Below are 21,859 nucleotides of genomic sequence, written 5' to 3' on the forward strand. Positions count from 1 at the left end.
AATTAAGGTTGATGTAAAGAAAAATTTCCTAACATTAAGAGCTATACAAAAATGGAATTCTCTGCTTCAGAGAGCACTGGGTTTTCTCTTCATTGGAGATCTTCAAGGAAGAGCTGAATGACCACTTTGTCACCTAAGTTCTAGGGGAAATTCTTTTCCTTCTTAGCTAGGTGGAACAGTGGATAGAATGCTAGACTAGAAATCAGAAAGTCCTGAGTTCAAAATCTCTCACAGATATTTTCTAGGTGTGTAACCCTGGGAGAGTCACTTATCGTCAGTTTCTTTATCTGTAAAATAGGGACCTATCTCACAGGGTTGTCATGAGGACCATATGAGATAATATATATAAAGTTCTTTTCAAATCTTTTAAAGTACATTATAAATTTTAGCTTCCATTTTTTCTTCACGTATGAGTTGGACTACATGACCACTAATATCTCTTCCAATTCTAAAATTCTTGACTTTGACTTGAACCATATAATGCTATGCAGTTATTATTGACATTTTTAGACATATATTTTCCCAAGGAAATTGTGTATTACTTACATGTACATGTATTTGTCCAGCTTTGCTGCAAAATGACGTGGCATTTCTCCACATCCATAATAGTTTCGGTCATTTTCTGGTAAATGATCCACATCATGAAAAATTATACAATCCCACATCATATCTTTCATAGCTTCTTTAAATCCAACATTAAAGAGCATTGCACGATTAAAGGGTTGGGTGCCAGTCTTGAAGGGGAGAAACCAAAGGGAAGACAAATTGTATTAACAAGAAAAATGGATAGGTCTTATAATATAGAGGAAGCAAATTGATTATGAAAGTTCCATATCAAAAATCTTTGTTATACTCATTCGTGTACAAAACTCATTGGTGAAATGATATTAAAATAGCAAAATTTAAAACAGGTACCACTACCTGATTGAGTAGAATATAAAAATAATAAAAAACTTTAGAGTTAAAACATTCGAGTACTAGTCAAAATTAACCTATACTATATTTGGATATATTGATAACATCAAACGAAATTGAATAAAAGTACTGCTGCTGTCTGAACAATTAGCTGATACTAAATATTTATTAATTAAGTTACTACTGGGTTCTATTGAAACAAAGTGGAAGACTTTATTTTCCCACTAAATTTTTCAAACTATCTAGTCTATTCAACAACAGAAACCTTTATTTTCAACTTGAAAATGTAGCTAGGAATTAAAAATGGAACTTTTTTATAATAAAGATACAGAGATTTTATATTTTATTCCCTTATACTATACTATACTATACTATACCAGTACTACTACCTATTATTGAAGATATTTTAAAGTAAGTCAATGAGCATTTATTAAGTGCTTACTATGTGCAGGGCACTATGTTAAGCACTAGGAATACAAAGAAAGGCGAAAATAGGCCATGTTCTTAAGGAACATACATTCTAATGGCGATAATATGTAAATATCTACTTTTATATAAGATATAAGCAAAACATATGAAAGTAATCTGAAAGGAGAAGTCTCATGCAGAAGGTAAGAGTTATGTTGATCTTGAAAGAGAACTAAGGAACTAAGAGTCAATGGTGAGGGGGCAAATAATTCCAGGGAGGGGGTACAGACCAAAAGGGGCACAGAAATGGGACATGGAGAAACATGTTTGAGGAGCTTTAAGTATGCCAATGTAGTGAGAATGTAGAGTCCATGAGAGAAGTAAGACATAAGAAGGCCAGAAAGGTAGGAAGGAGCCAGGATATGAAGAGTTTTAAATGCCAAATTAAGGTCTTGTTTGATCATGGAGGTATTAGGGAACCACTATAGTTAATTGAGCAAAGGTTGACATTGTCTGGCCTGTGCTTCAGAAAAAGCCATTTGGCAGCTGAGTGAGAAATAGCCTAGAGTACAGAGAGAACTGAGATAAGAAAACTGGTTGGAAGTCTACTGCAGTAGTCCAGTCTAGGGTTGTGGCTATGTGAATGGAAAGAAGGGGAAATATAGAAGAGGTGCTGTAAGGAAGAAATTACAAGATTTGACAATAAACTTGATATATGAAGTAAGAATAAGGAGTCAACACTGAAATCACTGAAGCATAGCTAAGATGCTCATTCAGTTCATCTCGACTCCTATCACAAACCTGTGGTGACTAGAAATCACATAACTTTTGTAAGCCTCTTTCTTGTTCAACACAATGGTAATATGGACCAACAAGTCATACATGAAATGTTTGGTCTATTGTCTAATTATTCTGACAAGTCATACAGATTGAAAATCATAAATAGAATAAGGCTACATACTACCAGTCAGATGGTTCCAACAATTAATAGTCATCTTAGACTCGATGCCCAGACAGAAGGCCACATCACAGCTTGATTATTTCTCAGAAGATTATTTCCTAATGTGTCTGAATCAATCACAATGATCATTGAGTCTGAAGAGGACCTGCCTGTATAAATGTAAAAGAGGTTGCTTTCCCTAGTTTTGAGGTAGAAATAGAATATAATATTACGCTGAAATTTCACCTCACATCCTGCAAATTGGTAAAAATAACCAAAAAATGAAAACAGTCAATGTTGGAGGGGTTGTAGAATGGTAGGAAAACCATATTGTTGGTGGAGCTATGAAATGGTACAACCACTTTGAAAAGCAATTATGCAAATAAAGTGACTAAAATGTCCATACCTATTGAACTGAAGCCTCCACGAGTGGGCTAACCAAGAAAGCCATAAATAAGAAGAAAGTCTTCAAACACACCAAAATATTTAAAGCAGAACTTTTTGTAATAGAAAAGAATTGAAAGCAAAGCAGACATCTATCAGTTAGGAATAGCTAAACAAAATGTAGTATGTGAATGTAATGGAATATTAATATGCTGTAAGAAATATATGAACTTACGAAGAGTGAAGTAAGCACACATTAACTACAACAATGTAAATGGAAAGAACTACACAGCAAAATTTCAAATGTAAATGTGACAAAATTATGAAGATCAAGGAGGACTTCAAGGAAGAGATATGAGAGAACACCCCCAACCCACCCCTTTGTGGAGGTAGGAGTTCCACAGGTGTTACACACAGCATGTTTTAGGACTCTTAAATGTACTGATTTTTTTCCTTTCTAAAAAATTGATTCAGTATATAGTTCTTTGGGAGAAGGTGAGGGAGAGATATTTGAGGGAGAGATACTTGAGATAACTATTATGAAGACATCGATAAAAACATTTAAAAAAATGCAATGAAATAGGGAGTTGGATTTCCAAGAGAAGCAAATAACAGAGACTCATAGATGTGACAGCATATACTGACAACTGTGGCTACTTCCATAGCAGGTAGAAAATAAATTGGTTTTCCTTCCTTAGGAGGAAATTGGCTAGAATTAGATGATGTTGATGCTGATGCTGGTGGTGGTGGTGGTGGTGATGAAAGTAAATATTATAAGCAGGTTATGTTATAATTAGAAAGATGCACATTTAATATGAATGGAGAACAAAATTTAAGAAAGAAAAAGAAGAAATGTTTGTACAAATAAGGAACAAGTGACAGAAGTCCCTGAATTTTTCCAGGGTAAGAAGTAAAACTGAGAGACATGCATAAGAAAAAAGAAAGAATAGAGAAGAAACTTAAGTCATGAAATGGTAGATACTAATGAGCTTTGTAGATGAGAAATTTGAATTTTTTATTGAAAGGCAGGACAGGAAGTCTATTGATAGAGCCTAAAACTCCAGTAATCTTCAAGCAAAGACTGGATGACTGCTTGTCATGGGTGATGTAGAGATGCTCTACCCTTCAAATGAAGGTGGACTAGATGAGTTCTGTGAGATCTCTTCCAGCTCTAAAGTTTTATAATTCTAACCTTAACAATCAGATTTCATAGAAGAAACAAAAGGTGACATGATAAAAATAAGAAGCTGCCCAGAAGTCAGAACCAAAAATATCCAGAACACAAAGCCATTCCTATTTGAAATGGAAACATACCATTTTAGGAAGGCTGTGCTAAATTTTAGCAACTGGTATAATGGTTGGAAGGGGAAAAAATAAAAATAAAAGTGATATCTTAATTCATATAATGATAAAAATTACTGATGGAAAAAAATATGTGTACTATCTACTATGTGAAAATTCAAGATGTTGAGCTTAAACTGTATTTAAAAGGATAATGGATATGTAGAGTTATGATTCTGGTTAGAAATTAAGAGGTTTAAAAGCAACTGCCAACACGTATAATAAACAATGGGAGAAAAATGTGATTGTTCCAGAAGGTAAAAACACAGATGTTGAAAAGAAAGGGATAAAAGCTAAAAGGGCTAATACACAGAAGTAGTGACAGCATCATGATTATAATAACAGTGAAAGAGTTTATCTGAATAAAGATCGCTGGTGAGAGTTAAAGTTAAAAGTCAAAGACAAAGCAGAACATTAAGGGAGCTGTAATTCTGGAAGTGTGAGCAAATTGATGTGAAGAATAAGAATGAAGAATTTCAAAGGAGAACAAACCTTAGGGAATGCAAAGCATGAAGAGAGGGGGAATATGATTAAGTAAGAAACTAGAACTCAGACCAGAGAAAAGATGACCAAACACCAAAAGGGCAAAGAATAAAAGTAGACAAGTTATCCGGACTGGGAGAAAAATAACTAGTACTTTTATTTTTAAAAAGCTATAATTATGAAATGATACAAATGTAACTGTAGGATATTGAGAATAGTTTGTATATGGCTTATGGTAATCAGTCCCATGGTTAGATTTCTGCAATAGCAACACTTTCAAAAATTTCAGAGAGATTACATAAAATTAATTATGGTCTTGAAAAAAAGGAACACCTGATCCTTAAAAACAAAAACATAAACAAAATTAAATAAAAAATTAAAAACATCAAAGCCAATTTAACTATTACCCATTTTTATAGCTCAAGCTACATTCGCAACAGCTCTGTAAACAGTGTTCAAAAATAATTAGACCTTCAAATTGTGTATGGACTCCACCTATATTTATCTGTTCAACTGTCTTCTAATCCCAAATACTGCTCCCCATAATTAATAGGCTAGGAAAATGCAAACATCTGCCTACACTGTATAAAACCAGAATTCTGTTGTACATCCACAGGATTTCCAGTAAAATCAAACAAAATGGAAATCAAAAGGATAGAAAAAGTACATTAATTTACATTTAAGTTGCTTATTGTCTGATTTTCATTTGACCAATCTTATACTTGAAAATCTGGTATAGTATTTATTTTTATGGATGGTCTATACCACTCTAAAAAGATACTGCATTTTAATAAATTATATAGTGTCAAAAATAACTTTAGACAATTCTTTCTTTATACATATACATATATATGGGGAGAAATATATGCATAGTTAATCATACACACAAACATAATACTCTCCCAGTGACAATTCTTTCTTTATACATATACATATATATGGGGAGAAATATATGCATAGTTAATCATACACACAAACATAATACTCTCCCAGTGATGCTATATGGCTGTGAATCATGGAACACCACAATGTTTGAATAATCAAAACTATGTTCAACCTAACAGACAATGTAAAGATCTATGGTGGAAGGCTGCAGCATATATCGAAAATGATTTGCTTTAAAGTAGCATAAACAACACCATTTAGGTCATGTATGACCCAAAAAGAAGGTGTAATAAGAATATGGGTAACAGCCCAAGTATGGAACCCCTATACATGAAACATTAGAGACAGAGAACGGCTCCAACATGCTAGGTGGATCCACTATGAAGGATTTGTGGAAGGAGATGGATAAGTATTATTATAAGATAAGAAGGAATGTATGAGTTGCAATTTGAACACAGAAAGGACATATTGGCTCCAATAAGATCATAAGTTCATTAAAGTATGTATATATTATACTTATTTAAAATATTTATGAAAAGCAATGTAGTATAGAGAAAAGAGAATTAGAATTTTTAAAAAAAGATTTGAGTTTATATTCTGATCCTTAATCCTTACAACTTGTAGACAGATTGAAACCTCATCTGTAAAAGGGGATACTAATAACTGTGATATTTACTTTATAGGGTTGTTCAGCAAATGAGATAATGTATGTAAAATGCTTTATAAACCTTAAGGTACTATATAAATATCAGTTATGGGTTTAAAATAACTCTGTGTATTTCGCTATTTAAATTCACAAATCATAACTGAAAAATTATTTTCTTAACTTTTGGGGCCACTTTCCATTTTATTGATGTGCTTTGTTTTACATTTACAGATTAATCCCACTTTCTTGCTGTTTTAACGAAATAAAAGTTAAGTAAAACTAATAACACAGTGATTTCATCTGAAATTGCATAAAACATTCCACATTTATAGCATTGCCACTGCCTCTCTAATTTTTTAAATGAACTAAAATCTGTTTTCTCCCCCTCCCAATCCCTACCACATTAAAAAAGGAAAAGAAACAAAAAGATTTCTTATAGAAAATACGCATAGTCAAGTGAAACAAGTCCCCCAAGTACACAAGTACGTAAAAATATGTCTCATTCTGCAAAATCCGCCACCTCTAAGAAAGCATGTTTTCATCATTGATATTCTGTAATAGGGGGCAGCTAGGTGGCGCAGTGGATAAAGCACTGGCCCTGGAGTCAGGAGGACCTGAGTTCAAATCCGGCCTCAGACACTTAACACTTACTAGCTGTGTGACCCTGGGCAAGTCACTTAACCCCAATTGCCTCACCAAAAAAAAAAAAAAGATATTCTGTAATAATGAATGGTTATTGTATTGATGATAGTTGTTACAGCTTTCAAAGTTTTTTTGGTTTTTACAATACTGTTGTGATTGTATAAAAAAATTGTTCTGGTTCTACTCATTTCATTCTTCATCAGTTTAAAAAAGTTCTCAAAAATTTTCACTTCATTCTCCATTAGTTCATATAAGCCTTCCCATGTCTTTATGAAACTATCTATTTCTTATAACTCAATTCTATGCCAATGCATTCATACACCACAACTTATTCAACCATTCCTCAACTGTTGGAAATCCTCTTAATTTCCAGTTCTTTATCACTGCAAAAGAAGCTTTTACAAATATTTTTGTACATAAGGAGCTTTTCCTCTTTCTTTGATCTCTTTTGGATATAAGCTTAGTAGGGTTTTAGCTGAATCAAAGGACATACATTGTTTAGTAAGGTTTTGTGGATAATTCCAAATTGCTTTCCAGAATGTATCCATTCACAGGCTTATCATCAGTAGATCAATACTCTTGTCTTCCACAATCCATTCAGTATTTATCATTCTCTTTTTTGGTTATCTTTTCCATTTCCAAGGGTGTGAGGTGGAATCTCAGAATTACTTTCACTATCATTTCTCTAATTATTAATGATTTGGGGTATTATTTCATAAGGCTGTAGAAAGCCTAGGTTTATTCTCTTAAGAACCATCTGTTCTTATCTTTAGACCATTTGTTGATTGGAGAATGGCTCTTTTTCTTATAAATTTGAATCAGTTCCTTAAGTATCTTGAAAATGAGAATATTGAAAAAAACCTGCTACAAAGATTTTTTTTCTCAGTGAATCCTTTCCCTTTTAGCTTATTAGGCTTGTTTGTGCAAAAAACCTTAAATTTTATGTGATCAAGTAGGCAGCCAGGTGGAGCAGTGGATAAAGCACTGGCCCTGGATTTGGGAGGACCTGAGTTCAAATCTGACCTCAGACACTTGATACTCACTAGCTGTGTGACCCTGGCCAAGTCACTTAACTCTCATCAGCCCACCCCCCAAAAAATTATGTGATCAAAATTTTCCATGTTATCTTTTATGATCTTCTCTGTTCCTTGTTTGATAATGAACTTTTCCACCATCCACAGATCTGATAGGTAATTTTTTTTTCATGCTTCTCTAATTTGTTTAATGATGTGACCTTTTATGTGTACATAAAACATTTGGAGCTTATTTTTGTATAAGGTACAAGGTGCTGATCTAAACCTCATTTCTTCTACACTGCAGCTATCTAATTTTCCCAGCACTTTTTGTCAAATAATAATTACTTATCCCAGTAGCTGGGGCCTTTGTGTTTGCCAAATACTAGGGTATTTAAAACCTTTGCTTGTTATAAACCTAATATATTCCACTGGTTTATCTTTCTATTCCTTAACCAGTATTGAACTGTTTTTAATAATAACCACTTTTCAGTGAAGTCTGAGATCTGATACTGCTAGATTCCCTTTATTCTCATGTCTTTCATGTATTTCTTTTAGGATTGAACTTTTTCCCATAAGAATTCCATTATCTAATTATAATGCTATAAAATAATACTTAAATAGTCTGATTGGCGTGGCATTGTATACATAAACTAATTTAAGTATTATTGTCACTTATTAAATGGGCTTATCCTCCCAATTACTCATTTTTCCATCCATTTTGGTCTATATTTATGAAATCAATTGTTTGTAGTTTTCTTCATATAGTTCTTGTGTATATTCTAAACTGTAGACTATCAAGTATCTTATAAATTCTGTATACAATGAGGGTAATTAAGACAAAGAATCTTAGGAAGAGTCAGACCCCAAGTATTCATTTTATATAAAAGGATCCAAAACATTTTGAACATTTTAATTCTACTCAGAAGCAAAAGTTTGTCAGCAGATGTGGCAACACAACATGGGTTTTTAAGGGATATGGTTAATGGGGGAGAAGTAGTGATTTTAGCACTACAAGTTAATATTAGCTGTAACCTAACAAAGACTGTGATTTTTAAATAGTATCTAATTAAGTAGCTACTGACCAAATAAAGGAAATTGGCAAGTTGGAATTTAAACTAGATCTGAAATACAATTTTTACTGAACACATGACCATTAGTTGGCTGTGATAAATGTAAATCCTAATCCATTTAAAGAAGAAGGTCTCAGAACTCAACACATTTATTTACCACTTTAAATAATAAGTCTCACCTGTTCAATGACATAAAAGGCAAATTCCAATCGCTGTTTCTGTAGCATTGGTATCAGGTGCAGGAAAAAAATTGGAAGATGCTCATGGCGATTACGAAAAGGAATGAGAACTGCCACCTTCAAAAATACAAAATAGTGAAACTCTCATTTCAATATTAAAAATGGGCATAAAGATAAGAACTGAAAATTCCCAAAGGAGTTGATATTTAATGTTTTGTACAAATGCTGCCATTAATGATAATTCTAAGGTACTTTAGTAAAAAAAAAACAACAACACACATACAAACACAAAAAACTTAGCTTAAAAGATGACTCACTTGAATCTATACCTCCACTGGACTTTTTGGTTTATGAAGTAGCCCAAATCTAAGCACCCTCAATATTTGCTCACTGTATGCCACCCTCATGAATTATCTTAAAACAAATTAATTTTGATATGTCTGTTATTCTTTTACTATTTTAGTAATTTTACAAAATTTTGCTATTACTGCAATATTTCAAGGACCTATTACTTCATTGCTGTGAGTATTGAAAGAGATCACAATCTCTCTGACTTAGTAATAGTCTTCAAAAATGGCTGTGGCCAAAAAAAAATTCATTATCCTATGGTCATCAGAATAATGAGCTTCTTGGAAGTTAGCTGGACTAGACATTAAACAATAAGCACCAGGTCAATAACAAAAGTTTTTCTAGGTACAGCAGTAAATAGAACATTGATCTTGGAGTCAGAAAGACAAGTTCAAATCCAGCTTCAAACTGCCTAGCCGTGTGATCCTGGGCAAGTCAGTTAACCTCAGTTTGCCTTAGTTTTTTCAACTGTAAAATGGAGATAATAATAGCACCTACCTTCCAGACTTGTTGTGAGTCTCAAATGAGATAATAATTGTAAAGGGCTTAGCATAGTGACTGACACATGGTAAAAACACTATATGAATACTGGATGATGATAATAGCAATAATTGTAATTGTCACTTAACTGTCAACAATTATATTTTCAATTAACATCTCTGGGCCTTAGCTTACTTATCTGTAAAATGGGAATAACTAGAGTACCTATCTACTTAGATTGTTGTGATATTCAAATGAGGTGATATAAGTGCTTTTTTACAAACCTTAGGGTTTCAGAGCATGTTAATATTCCTTACATTTTTAGACTTTTTGGGGGGGGGGCAATGAGGGTTAAGTGACTTACCCAAAGTCACAGAGCTAGTAAGTGTCAAGTGTCTGAGGCCGGATTTGAACTCAGTGCCTCCTGAATTCAGAGCCAGTGCTTTATCCACTGTGCCACCCAGCTGCTCCCCAAGACGTTTAAAAAATAAACCAAAGTCCTACTCAATTTTCTAATTGTGCCATGAAAATGGCCCTTGGTTTTCAAAGGCAATGGCAGCTAGCAAAAACTCTGGCAGGTTCTCCTGAGCTATAAAAGCTTCCAGTATAGGCCAAGTGACAGGCTATCTGCTTACCAGAAGGGAGTTAGCACCAGCAGGTGGCCTCTAGGGGGTGAATTCTCTGACCATGAAATAGTTTTAACAAAATAACTCTTTTTCCTGCCTAAAGTAATTCCCCAAACCAATTTTATAGATTAGAAACATATCTTTAACTTTATAGATGAGAAATGACTATATGATACCCAAATGGAGGTGGGATTCACCAAGGAATAATGTTTTCTTGTAGCCTCGCCCCTACATAATTGATTTGTAGATCATTGATTTGTTCCATTTTCCATGGGGGAGGGAGTATTAACATTCATAGTAACAAATCCTGGGACACAGCAGTCTCTTGGCCAGGAACATACCACCATCTGCTCATGCCTACTGTGAATGTGGATGTGACTGAAATCAAGATATTTTATGAAAGACATTCCAAGATACCACTAGAATTCATGGAAATCTTGGGCTCCCAGATGCCTCCTAGGACATGGCAACACAGCAAGTAAGAGCTATGCCAAACCCTTGAGAGTCAACCTTTATCCTTCTAATCACCAAACTAAACCAGCAGAACTCATTGATACTTTGAAGGTTTCATTCCCCAGTTATTAACATACTCTCACTCTCTTTCACTTACTAGTACATTAATACTGAGCAGCCAAAGAACTTTCTCTATCCAACTTTTTATTCTATTCTATTCTATTCTAACTCCTCATTCCCATTCACCTCAACCCTGCCCCTAAAATGTTTCACTCTAAAAGAGCCCATCCCTTCCACTGTGACCTCTGGAACACATGATCCCAAATTAGCAAACTTTAAACCACTTCCTCTCTTGCTCCATCTTCTGGCACTTACTGAGATCTATCTGACTCCCTCTGGATGGAACTGCATCCTTGGCCACCCTTTCTTCATCAGCATCTGATGCTGTTGACTACCTTCTCTTCCTGCATGTGCTCTGTATCTTCTCTATGCAAATGACTTCCAAATCTATAGCAGACCCCAGTTTCTCTCCCAAGATCTAATCCCACGCCAGCAATTTCTTAAGCTCAACATGTTCAAAAGAGACTCAATATATTTTCCTCAAAACCCATCTATCTGCCAAATTTCCTTATTTCTGCTGAGTGCTTCACTACTCTCCTAGTCACCTAGGTTCACTTTTGCTCACCCCATATATCTATTAAGTTTTCAAATCCTTTAATTTCTTCCATATCTCTCTCAAATGTCCCCTTCTCTCCACCCAGACAGCCACCACCCTAGTTCAAACCTTCATCACCTCTCACTTGGACTACTTCAATAATCTCCTAATTGGTCTTCCTGCCTCAGGTCTCTCCCCTCTCCAATCTATTCTCCACAAAGCTGTCAAAATAATTTTCATAAAGTTTAAGTCTGATAAAGTGGAAAGTTAAGAGAAATTAAGAAGTCTCTTGATGAGGGTCAAAGAGGAGAGTGTAAACGCTGGCTTGAAGTTTAACATCAAAAAACTAAGATCATGGGAACTGGTCCCATCACTTCCTGGCAAATAGAGGGAGAAGAAATGCAAGCAGTGTCATGTTTTATGTTCCTGGGCTCAAAGATAACTTCTGACAATGACCTTAGTCATGAAATTAAAAGACACTTGCTCCTCGGAAGGAAAGTTATGACAAATCTGGACAGCATAATAAAAAGCAGAGACATCACCTTGTTAACAAAGGTCTGAATAGTCCAGTAGCAATGTATGACTGTGAGAGTAGTACTGTAAGGAAAGCTGAGAGCCACAGAATCAATGCTTTCAAACTGTTGTGCTGAAGAAGACTTCTGAGAGTCCCTTGAACAGCAAGGAGATCAAATGAATACTTAAAGAATTTAATTCAGACTATTCATTGCAAGGACAAATACTGAAATTGAAGCTTAAATATTTTTGCCACATAATGAGAAAACAGGACTTAGTGGAAGAGACCCTGATGTTGGGAAAGATTAAAGACAAAAGAAGAAGAGGACAGCAGAGGATGAGATGGGTAGATAGTGTCACAGAAACAATGAACATGGGCTTGGATAGACTTTGGATAGGTAGTGGAGGATAGAAGGGCCTAGTGTGCAATCAGAATTAGTCAAGAGGAATGGGAAACTTGAGGAAACCATAAAACTCCTTTAATATCTCTAAACTTCCCCCAGAACCAAACGTTCATCTTTTTAATAACAATATTGGTGGTGTTGTATGGCTACAGATCATGAACTACTACAGTAGCCAAAAAGCTACATTCAGGGTTCAATATAGAACAAATAATTAATTTTGAACAATTGGGGTTAAAGATGCCACCAAGAAAATATATGAGGGCGTAAAAAGATGTTTTGGTCACATGACAAAAACAAAGGATCACAGGTAGAGAGCACAAGTGCTCTACAAATGTTATCAGGAGACAGTGAGGCCCCCGATCATACAGTGATCTGAGAACAGACTTAGGTGGGGAACTGAACCACAGAATGGTCAGGCATAAAAGGGTTGCAAACTACATCACTGGGGAGAACATCCAAAATAATGAGATTATAGAACTATTCGATAATTTTAGTATTTTAAATGTATGTGGCGATGCAACCTGTTAGCAGCTAAAATTACTGAAAATGTGGAGCAGAATCAAGGTGCTTGACGCTTTGGATTCAAATGGTCTAACATCAGAAATGTAGATGGTTTCATCAATGAAAACGATATTTCAAAAGATGCGTTACCATATATGCTTTGCTGCTATACCCTAAAACCACTAAGCCTCTCCAACTCAATTACAAATGAACTATTCTATGTGTTGTCTCCATCTATAAAAATGTAAGTCTCTAGGGGCAGCTAGGTGGCACAGTGGATTGAGCAGTGGCCTTGGAGTCAAAAGGACCTGAGTTCAAATCTCATCTCAGATATTTGACACTAGAGGTGTGACCCTGGGCAAATCATTTAACCCCAATTGTCTTAAAACATTTTTTTAAAATAAATAATAAAAATGTGAGTCTCTTGAGGGATGGGCCTGTTTTGCTTTTCCATATGAATCACTGGCTCTTAGCAGTGCTTTGAACATAGTGCTTAGAAAGTACCTTTTCTTTTATTCATTAGATCCATATGTCTAGGGATCAGGAATGAACTTGTGGTTTTATTGGCATAAGAACTCCTGGGTAATGAGAACTCTCTCTACCAGGGCAAATTAGCATTTTTTCCTGCATGTTTTGGTCTTAAAGTGTTTTCTGAGGCACTGTGAGAATAAAATATCTGCCAAGGGTCCCATAGTCAGGATGTGTCAGAAGCTGGACTTGAATTCAAGTCTTTCTGGATCCAAGGTCATAAATCTAATAAGTGATAATAATAATGATAATGATAATGATAACAACTAGCATTTATATAATGCTTTAAGTGTTTTGCAAAGCACTTGACAAATATTATCTCTTTTTATTCTCACAATACTCCTAGGAAGCAGGTGCTCTTATTATCTGCATTTTATAGATGAGCAAACTGAGGCAAAAAGAGGTTAAGGCATTTGTCCCAGTATCACACACCTAGTATCTGAGGCCAAATTTAAATTCACATCTTCCTGACTTCAGGTGTAGTGCTCTATCCTCTGACAGCTAGCTGCCTCTAAGTGACAGTCAGGATTCAAAACCAGGTTTTCTAACTCTAAATCCAACTTTCTTTCATTGTATCAGATTGTGATATGATCATCACCTGTTTATACTAAATCTTTTTTACTAGGAACTTTAAAAAACACATGCATAATATTTGTAATTCCGATGTTGTCACATAACAGCTATCAATACCCTTATACTATCACTTGAAGATAAAGATTTCAATTGATTAAAGGAATAAAGATAAGTGAGATCAATTCCATATTCTGAGTCTAATCTACTTTCACACTCAAACCATAATATTGATATGAAGCAGTTTCTCTCACCTTCCATCGGGGTTTGCAGTCTTTGGGCCTCCAATGACCACCTGGACCAATGTCTAAATCCTTAGAGAATACCTGTTGAATTTCATCTAAACTGATTTCACTCATATTGACACTGATAAGGCCCCCTATACAGAAGAAAAAAACACAAGGAAAACATTTTAATGTCTTTTACAACAAGGACTCAGAAATATACTAAATATTGAATGACTAAGTGAAAAGACATTTATCTAACTAAACATTCTTGTTTGGCACACTAGATTAATAAGTTACTCATGTTGCCAGCAAATCTTCTAATGTCACTCAATGAATGTTAATTAAGTACCAAATATGTACAGAGCACGTATCATGGTCTCAAAGTGAGAGAAACCCAATTCAAATTCCACTTCTGACACATCCTGACTATGTACAACACTTATCTTTCTTTGATCCAGGCAACACTGTTAAGACTATGAGCTGCATAGCAGTCATGCACCCTCATTGGCTGAAGTAGTTTCTTCACCAGGAGATACTTAAATAAATGTAATTAAAACTCTGGACTACCCCCTCCTCTGCTGACAAAAAAATTTATGTAAGGAGAGACATAGAGGAGATATAATAATCAATAAGACAAGGTCACATGGAGCGTACTGCAATCCAGGTGAGGGATACAACACATGCACAAATGAATATATGCAAAAATGATAATAAATAATAATAATGATGATTCATGTTTATATAGTGCTTACTATGTGGTAGGCATTGTGCTAAGCATTTTACAAACAGTATTTCATTTGTTCCTTTCAAAAACCTTGGGAGGTAGATAGTTTTATCCCCATTTTTCAGATGAAGAAACTGAGGTTAACTGACTTGTCCAGGGTCAGAAAGCCAGAAAGTATCTGAGGCCAAATTTGAACTCAAGTATTCCCTACTCCGGACCTAGTGCTCCTATCTATTGAGACACTTAGCTGCCTAGAGAAGGCTAAAGTGTTATTTATGTTTATCTGAAGAAGGAAAGATCATTTCTGACTAGAGGAACAGAAAAGGCTTGATAGAAGATTTGGCATTTGAGTTGGATCTTGAAGGACCTCAGTAGATTGAGGGCATTCCATAGACAGGAAAATGTGAGCAAAGGCAAAGGAACAAAAAAGCACAAGGCAGGTAATCTAGATTGGCTGGAGGTTAGAGTGCATGGAGTGTAGTGATATGAGATAAGGCTTAAAAGTCAGTGTGATGCCAGACTGGGGAGGACCATGTGGGGAAAGCTGAGGAGTTTGGATTGTATTCAGAAGGCATTCAAGTCACTGAAAAGTTTTGACTGGAGAAGGGATAGTATTGCATCAGTTTTTCACAAATATTGATCTGCTGGGAAATATGAAATACAAATTGGAGAAAAGAAAGACTAAAAGTAAAGATCAATTAGGAAAGCAGTACCATAGCCCATATCAGTGGTAAGGAGGCATCTACAAAGCCTGCAGTAGTAGGAAGGGAAAAGAAGAAGAAGAAGATGCAAGAGATATTGAAGAGACAGAATCAACCAGATTTAGCAACTGATTGGGAGGGGGAAGCAACAGAGAGGGATGAAAAAAAGATAATACCAAGCCTATCAACATGAAGTGACTGAGTAATAGGGCAACTGACAGAAATAGGAAATTGAGAAGAAAGAACAAGTTTGGAGGGAACAGTTCCATTTTAGACATGGTGTGCTTGAGGTGCCATTAGGGCATATATATTTAGATATAAAGTAGACAGTTGAAAATGCCAATCAAGAGCTTGCAGCTATAGATTTAGAAGTTATCTGCATAAAGGTGCTAGTTGAAGTTGTGCGAGATAACAAGATTGCTAAAAGAGTAATTTAGCACTTAGTATTTATAGATATGTTAAGGGCTAAAATTCTAGCTAAACTGTCTAAAATATCTAATGAGTGGTCGCCAATAAAATTACAAGCTTTAGCAAGAGTTAGACTTTTAAGCATTTATTAAGGAGAATAAGAATTTGGTAAAGAGAGAGAAAGGCCTAGATTCCTATCTATTAAAGGGAGAGCACATTTCTAGCTCCCTTCTCCGCCAGCGTCCAGAGGAAAGAGCGTGAGACTGAGCGCCAGTCTCTTCCTTCCTCCTCCCACTAGCCCGCGTCACTTCCTGACTCCTGGTCTTGCCCTCAAAGACCTTTGCTTCATGGGCAGAACTCTTCTACAGTAAGTCTCCAGCAGGTGGCGTCATTCCAATCGTTACAGATATCTGGGTCACATGAGTAACAAGATAGAGGACTAGACTTTTTCTCTAATCCTCACAATCTCTCAAACTTCTCCAAAACAGGAATTATGCACAAGAGATAAAGGAAGTTTAGCTGTTTCAACCATCTAGGACACCACAAACTCAAACAAGGTAAAACCCAATGAATCAACAGCAGAGAAAGTTGACCTCTAACCCCTAATACACACAGCGCAGCTTCCTTCCCCCACTTCCCACCATACTCTGGCAGAACTGTAAGAGAATTCAACTCTACTCTATCTTCCAATGACTTGGAAAACCAAGAGGAAGAACAATGCTCATGGCTGAGATTGCAGTGTGTTGTACTGCAATAGTAGTCAGCTAGAGAACTGTGGAAGAGAAGGAACTGTAACAGGATGCCCAAGTGGTATGGATTCACCAGGCACGTCCAAAAGGCCCAGCATCCAGGTGGAACCAGTTATTTTCCCTCCAAAACTGTCTAGAGGCAGAGTCTGAAATTGGGGAAATGTGAATTGTCTGATGTAGGAGGAAGCTTAGGAGCCTTTAAGGTCTAGCTTTCAGGGAAACTGTCATCAAAGGGGTAAAAGTCAGAAAATGAGCAATAGGAGACTTTAATGGGAAAAAAAAACAAACCTGAAATTACCAGAGACCTCAGAAGGGAGAAAATTCAGTTAAAGACCTTGAGCATAAGGAGAGAAACCAACAAAGATATTAATAATAGAAAGAATATGGTGTTCAGATCAAAAAGGGTCCTGGTATCTATGAATAAATATCATATGACAAAGGAAAATTAATTGGTAAATGATGAGACTGGCTGAAGACCATGTCTCTTCCAAAGAGAATATGGAACAACAGCAAGATATCCTGAATGGTTTAAAAGAGAAATAAGAATTATGAAAACAGAATTCATGACTTGCACAGCAGACATAAATGGCAGAATAGAAAAACTGAATCCATGGTGGCAAGGATCACCAAAGAAACAAAAAAATACCTGATTGAAAATGTAAATACAAAGAAGTAAAGTACAATCTGGAAGAAGAGAAACAAAAAGGAATATTGTTAAAAAGAAAACATGGTTTTCATAAAAGCAAAACATTGATCTCAAAGACAAGATAGAGGCAAGTTAAATATTATAGGACTCCCAAAAGAAAATTTATGGGCAGCTAGGTGGCACAGTGGATAAAGCACCGGCCCTGGATTCAGGAGGACCTGAGTTCAAATCTGGCCTCAGACACTTGACACTTACTAGCTGTGTGACCCTGGGCAAGTCACTTAACTCTCATCGCCCTGAAAAAAAAAAAAGAAAAAAGAAAGAAAGAAAGAAAAAGAAAACCTAGGCTCAAAACTTGGATGTCATCCTCCATTCCATATTCTCACTTTCACCCCACCCCTGTATCCAATCTGTTGCCAAGTCCTGCCCATTTTACCTTCATAGCAACTAATGCATATGCTTCCTTCTCTCCTCTGACACAGGCATCACTTTGGTACAGGCTCTCATCACCTCATGCTTAGACTATTGCAATTGCCTTCTGGTAGGTCTGACTGCCACAAGTTTCTCCTTACTCCAGGCCATCCTCGACTCAGCTGTCAATGTGATCTCCCTAAATCACAAATCTGACCACATAACCCTCCTACACAATAAACTCCAATGGCTCCCTCTCATATCCAGAATCAAATATATAATTCTCTGGTATTCCAAGCCCTTCATAATTTGCCTCCCCTCAATTTTCCTGTCTTCTAATACCTTAAGAATTATCCCCTCCCTCAAATATGGTGACATACTCTTTGATTTAGTCTGGCATCCTTTCTGTTCCTTGAACAAGAGACTCTATATCCTAAATCTGAGCATTGTCACTGGCTGTTTCCCAAATCCAGAATGTTCTCTTCTCATCTCTCTCCTGCCCTTAGCCTCAGCCAAAACCCCATCTTCTACAGGAAGCTTTTTTCCAGTGCCTTAATTCTAGTGCCTTCCCTGCCTGTATATAGCTTGTTTGTAGATTGTTGTTTGTATGTGTCTCTCCATTAGAGTGTGAGCTCCTTGAGAGCTCTGCATCCCTAGAGCCTAGCACAGTGCCTGGCACATACTACACTGGCTGTCTGATGAACACAAGTCAAAAAGCCTGAACACCATAATGCAAAAAAAAAAAAAAAATTCATAGTGATACTGGGAAATTTCTTTGAAGCAAGAACCAAACAGATGTAAAAACCCAGTTCCCCATTTCTTTCTAATCTCAACTAATTTTAGTCATTGCATTAGTTTCACTACCTCTAATATTATTTTGGAATCTAGAGTCTGATTCTGGACATTTTGTCTTCTAAAGGCAGTAATATCCTCTTGCTACCAGGTAATTTTATCTTCGGATGTAAGGTTAAATTGCCAATATATTGTGCCTGTCAGCTTTCTGGAACTATCCCTTAGCTATAATCTTTCCTTTCCTGGGTCAGAAACAGAAATGACAGAGAAAAATCAAACTCTCTCCTTCACACACCTCTACTTAAATCGGCCTCCAGGAATTACTGTTTCCTCTAATCAGCATATGTTTACCTGAGTGAGCATGCAGATCATACAGATATCACCCTTTCAAGCTCAGTGCTGATATGCAAGCTACTTTGCATTAATACTAAACAGTATGTTTTAGCTAATGTCTTCAATTCGAAAACAGGCACTTATTAATTTTGTGGTTGACAAAAAGCTAGGGGAAAAAGCTATTTTCTTAGCCGAAAGAATCAAATTCAAAGTTATTTTGAAAGGCTGGAATGAGACAAAGCTAACAAGATGAAGCTTAATAAGGATAAAAATAAAATCTTGAGTTCCAAAATCAATTGTACAAGAATAGTTCGGGGGCAGGGTGGGGGTGGGGGGGGAGGGGAGCAGCTAGGTGGTACAGTGGATAAAGCACGGCCCTGGATTCAGGAGGACCTGAGTTCAAATCCAACTCAACACTTGATACTTACTAGCTGTGTGACTCTGGGCAAGTCACTTAATCCTCATCTCCCTGGAGGGGATGGGGTGTAGTTTGGGAAAAACTTGACTTTTGTCTTTAAATCACTTCACATGAAAGAGATTTAGCTAGAGATTTTGGTTGACTAAAAGCTCTATGAGAATCAATATTGTGCACTAATTTTGGGACAGCTATGTCAATCTTAAGTTGCGTTAATAAAAGTAAAGTGTCCAGATAAAGAGAAATAATATTTCACTTTATTCTTTACTGGTCAAACCACAACTGGGAGATCGTCCATTTCTGACTACCACAGTTTAATAAGGGCATTGAAAATTTTAACATACCCAGAAAAGGATAATCAGAATGGTAAAAATAAAAATAAAAGCTAATATTTATATAGCAGTTTAAGGTTTGCAAAATGCTTTACATACATAATCTCATTGATCTTCACAATAACCCCAGTGTTAAAGTGTTAAGAAGCTATTTCAACTAAAATAATAGAAAAGTTTAGACTGGAAAAGAAAAGAATTAGGGAGGCACAATAGAGCTCTTCAAGTATGTGTAGGATTATCACACACAATAAGGATGGTGTTTATTCTATATGGCTTCAAAACACAGAACTAGGATTGATGGGTAGAAGTTACAGGGAGGTTTCAATACATGGAAGAACTTCAAGATCTGGACTGTCTGATAAAGATACTGAGTTCCCCATCACCAGAAGTACTCAAGCAGAGGCTTAGATGATTATGTCTACCTATTAGGGATTCATGTATCTGGGGGAGGAAAGAAGATGAGATTGGATGAGATGATCTCTAAAGTTCCTTCCAATTCTAAGATTCCATAATTCGCTATTGGGAGAAATTGTTTTAAAAACTGACTACACATTTAAAAAAAATTTTAACTTAATAGAATAATTTGCCTCATTTGAAGAAATCAATTGACTTCCCACTCACATCTAGATTAATGAAGTGATGAGACTACAAAGGTCAGGCTTGCTCATTCAGTTTCATTAGGTGTTTTGCTTTGATTCTTCTACCCTTCATGTATACACACACACAATCTCTGAATTCAGCTTTCCCAAATACATATAAAGCTCCCATGATACTCCTTTCTCTTTTAAAGTGAACATGAGCTTCGTGATTCTTACATTCATTGTTTTCCGTTTTCTACAACAAATTTATTATTGAGAGATTGTTTCTCTTTTCCCTCTTTGCTAGTTTTGAATTATTTAAACCCAGATTGGAAACATAATGGAATCTGAGAAAGAACTCTGTTGCTCATAACTTTGCTGTACTACTAACATTAGAGATTGTGGCCATCATAGAGGTTGCACACTAGAAAGTGCACTTGCCCCGTTTGTAACAAAAAGAATGCATAAAAACAATTACAAATCAAAATGGAAAAATATGACCTTTCTTTCCCCCAAATGGACTTTATTTGGGTAATATAAAGGTTAAAACGCTAAAGAAAAATTAATTTTTTTTTTTTTACGGGGCAATGGGGTTAAGTGACTTGCCCAGGGTCACACAGCCAGTAAGTGTCAAGTGTCTGAGGCCGGATTTGAACTCAGGTCCTCCTGAATCCAGGCCCGGTGCTTTATCCACTGCGCCACCTAGCTGCCCCCAAATTAATTATTTTAATGTTAATAAAAAACAAAACTGCTCCAAAAATTCTAAACATTTTTACACCCACCAAAAAAATTCAGTTGTAAGTACCTCTTAATTCTTATATCTAAGAAAAAGGAATTTTTCTACAACATCTAGTTGGATAGAACAACTTCCCAGAAATGTAATGAAATCCAATTCAGATTTGCCCCTGGAGTATCTATAAATATTAAAGCTAACATTGAATTATTCATTCAAAGCCTTGTGATTGCTGCTGAAAAAGATTTAACCAAATATTTCATCTTAACTTGACCTTGAAGACCAAATTATATTTTGATGGGACTCTAGTAACTGTAGTCTCTGCTACTCTAAGAAAAATTTAAAAGACAATCACATACTCCAATTTTTTCTCTAATGTTGATCGTGATGAATTGAAAACTAAGCTGAATAATCCAATCCTCAATAAAATTTTATCATTTATATAATATAACAATCTTCAGAGATTTAATAGTAAATTATTTTTGTCTGGGTATTAATATGACTTTATATGTAGACATTTTATTATAAAAATCTACTAAACTTTATATTTTAAGAAGTTTTAGCCAACTGTAAAACTTTTTAAAAATAATTTCAAGTCTACACATTTATTCTATTCCTTCATTCATTTGAACATTATCAGGAGCAACTAGGTGGATAGAGTACTGGACCTGGAGTTAAAAAGACCTGAGTTCAAATCTGGCCTTAGATATGTACTAGCTGTGTGACCCTGGGTAAGTCACTTAATCCTGTTTAACTCAGTCTTCTCATCTTTAAAAGGAGCTAGAGGGGGCAGCTAGGTGGGGCAGTGGATAGAGCACCGTCC

General features: G+C 35.7%; 1 protein-coding gene across 1 annotated transcript in view; it reads right to left on the reverse strand.

Annotated features, from left to right (window-relative positions):
• B4GALT6 (beta-1,4-galactosyltransferase 6) overlaps positions 1-21,859 on the reverse strand; it is a 93,917-nt gene that overhangs the window by 24,636 nt on the left and 47,422 nt on the right. The window contains exons 4-6 of the mRNA XM_043978487.1: positions 14,242-14,366; positions 8,910-9,026; positions 547-734 (exon numbers count right to left, since the gene is read on the reverse strand). Coding sequence (XP_043834422.1) covers positions 547-734; positions 8,910-9,026; positions 14,242-14,366 — 430 coding nt within the window. The remainder of the gene's footprint in view (positions 1-546; positions 735-8,909; positions 9,027-14,241; positions 14,367-21,859) is intronic.

This window comes from Dromiciops gliroides, chromosome 1 (assembly GCF_019393635.1).
Source record: "Dromiciops gliroides isolate mDroGli1 chromosome 1, mDroGli1.pri, whole genome shotgun sequence".
In the NCBI taxonomy this organism is placed as follows: Eukaryota; Metazoa; Chordata; class Mammalia; order Microbiotheria; family Microbiotheriidae; genus Dromiciops; species Dromiciops gliroides.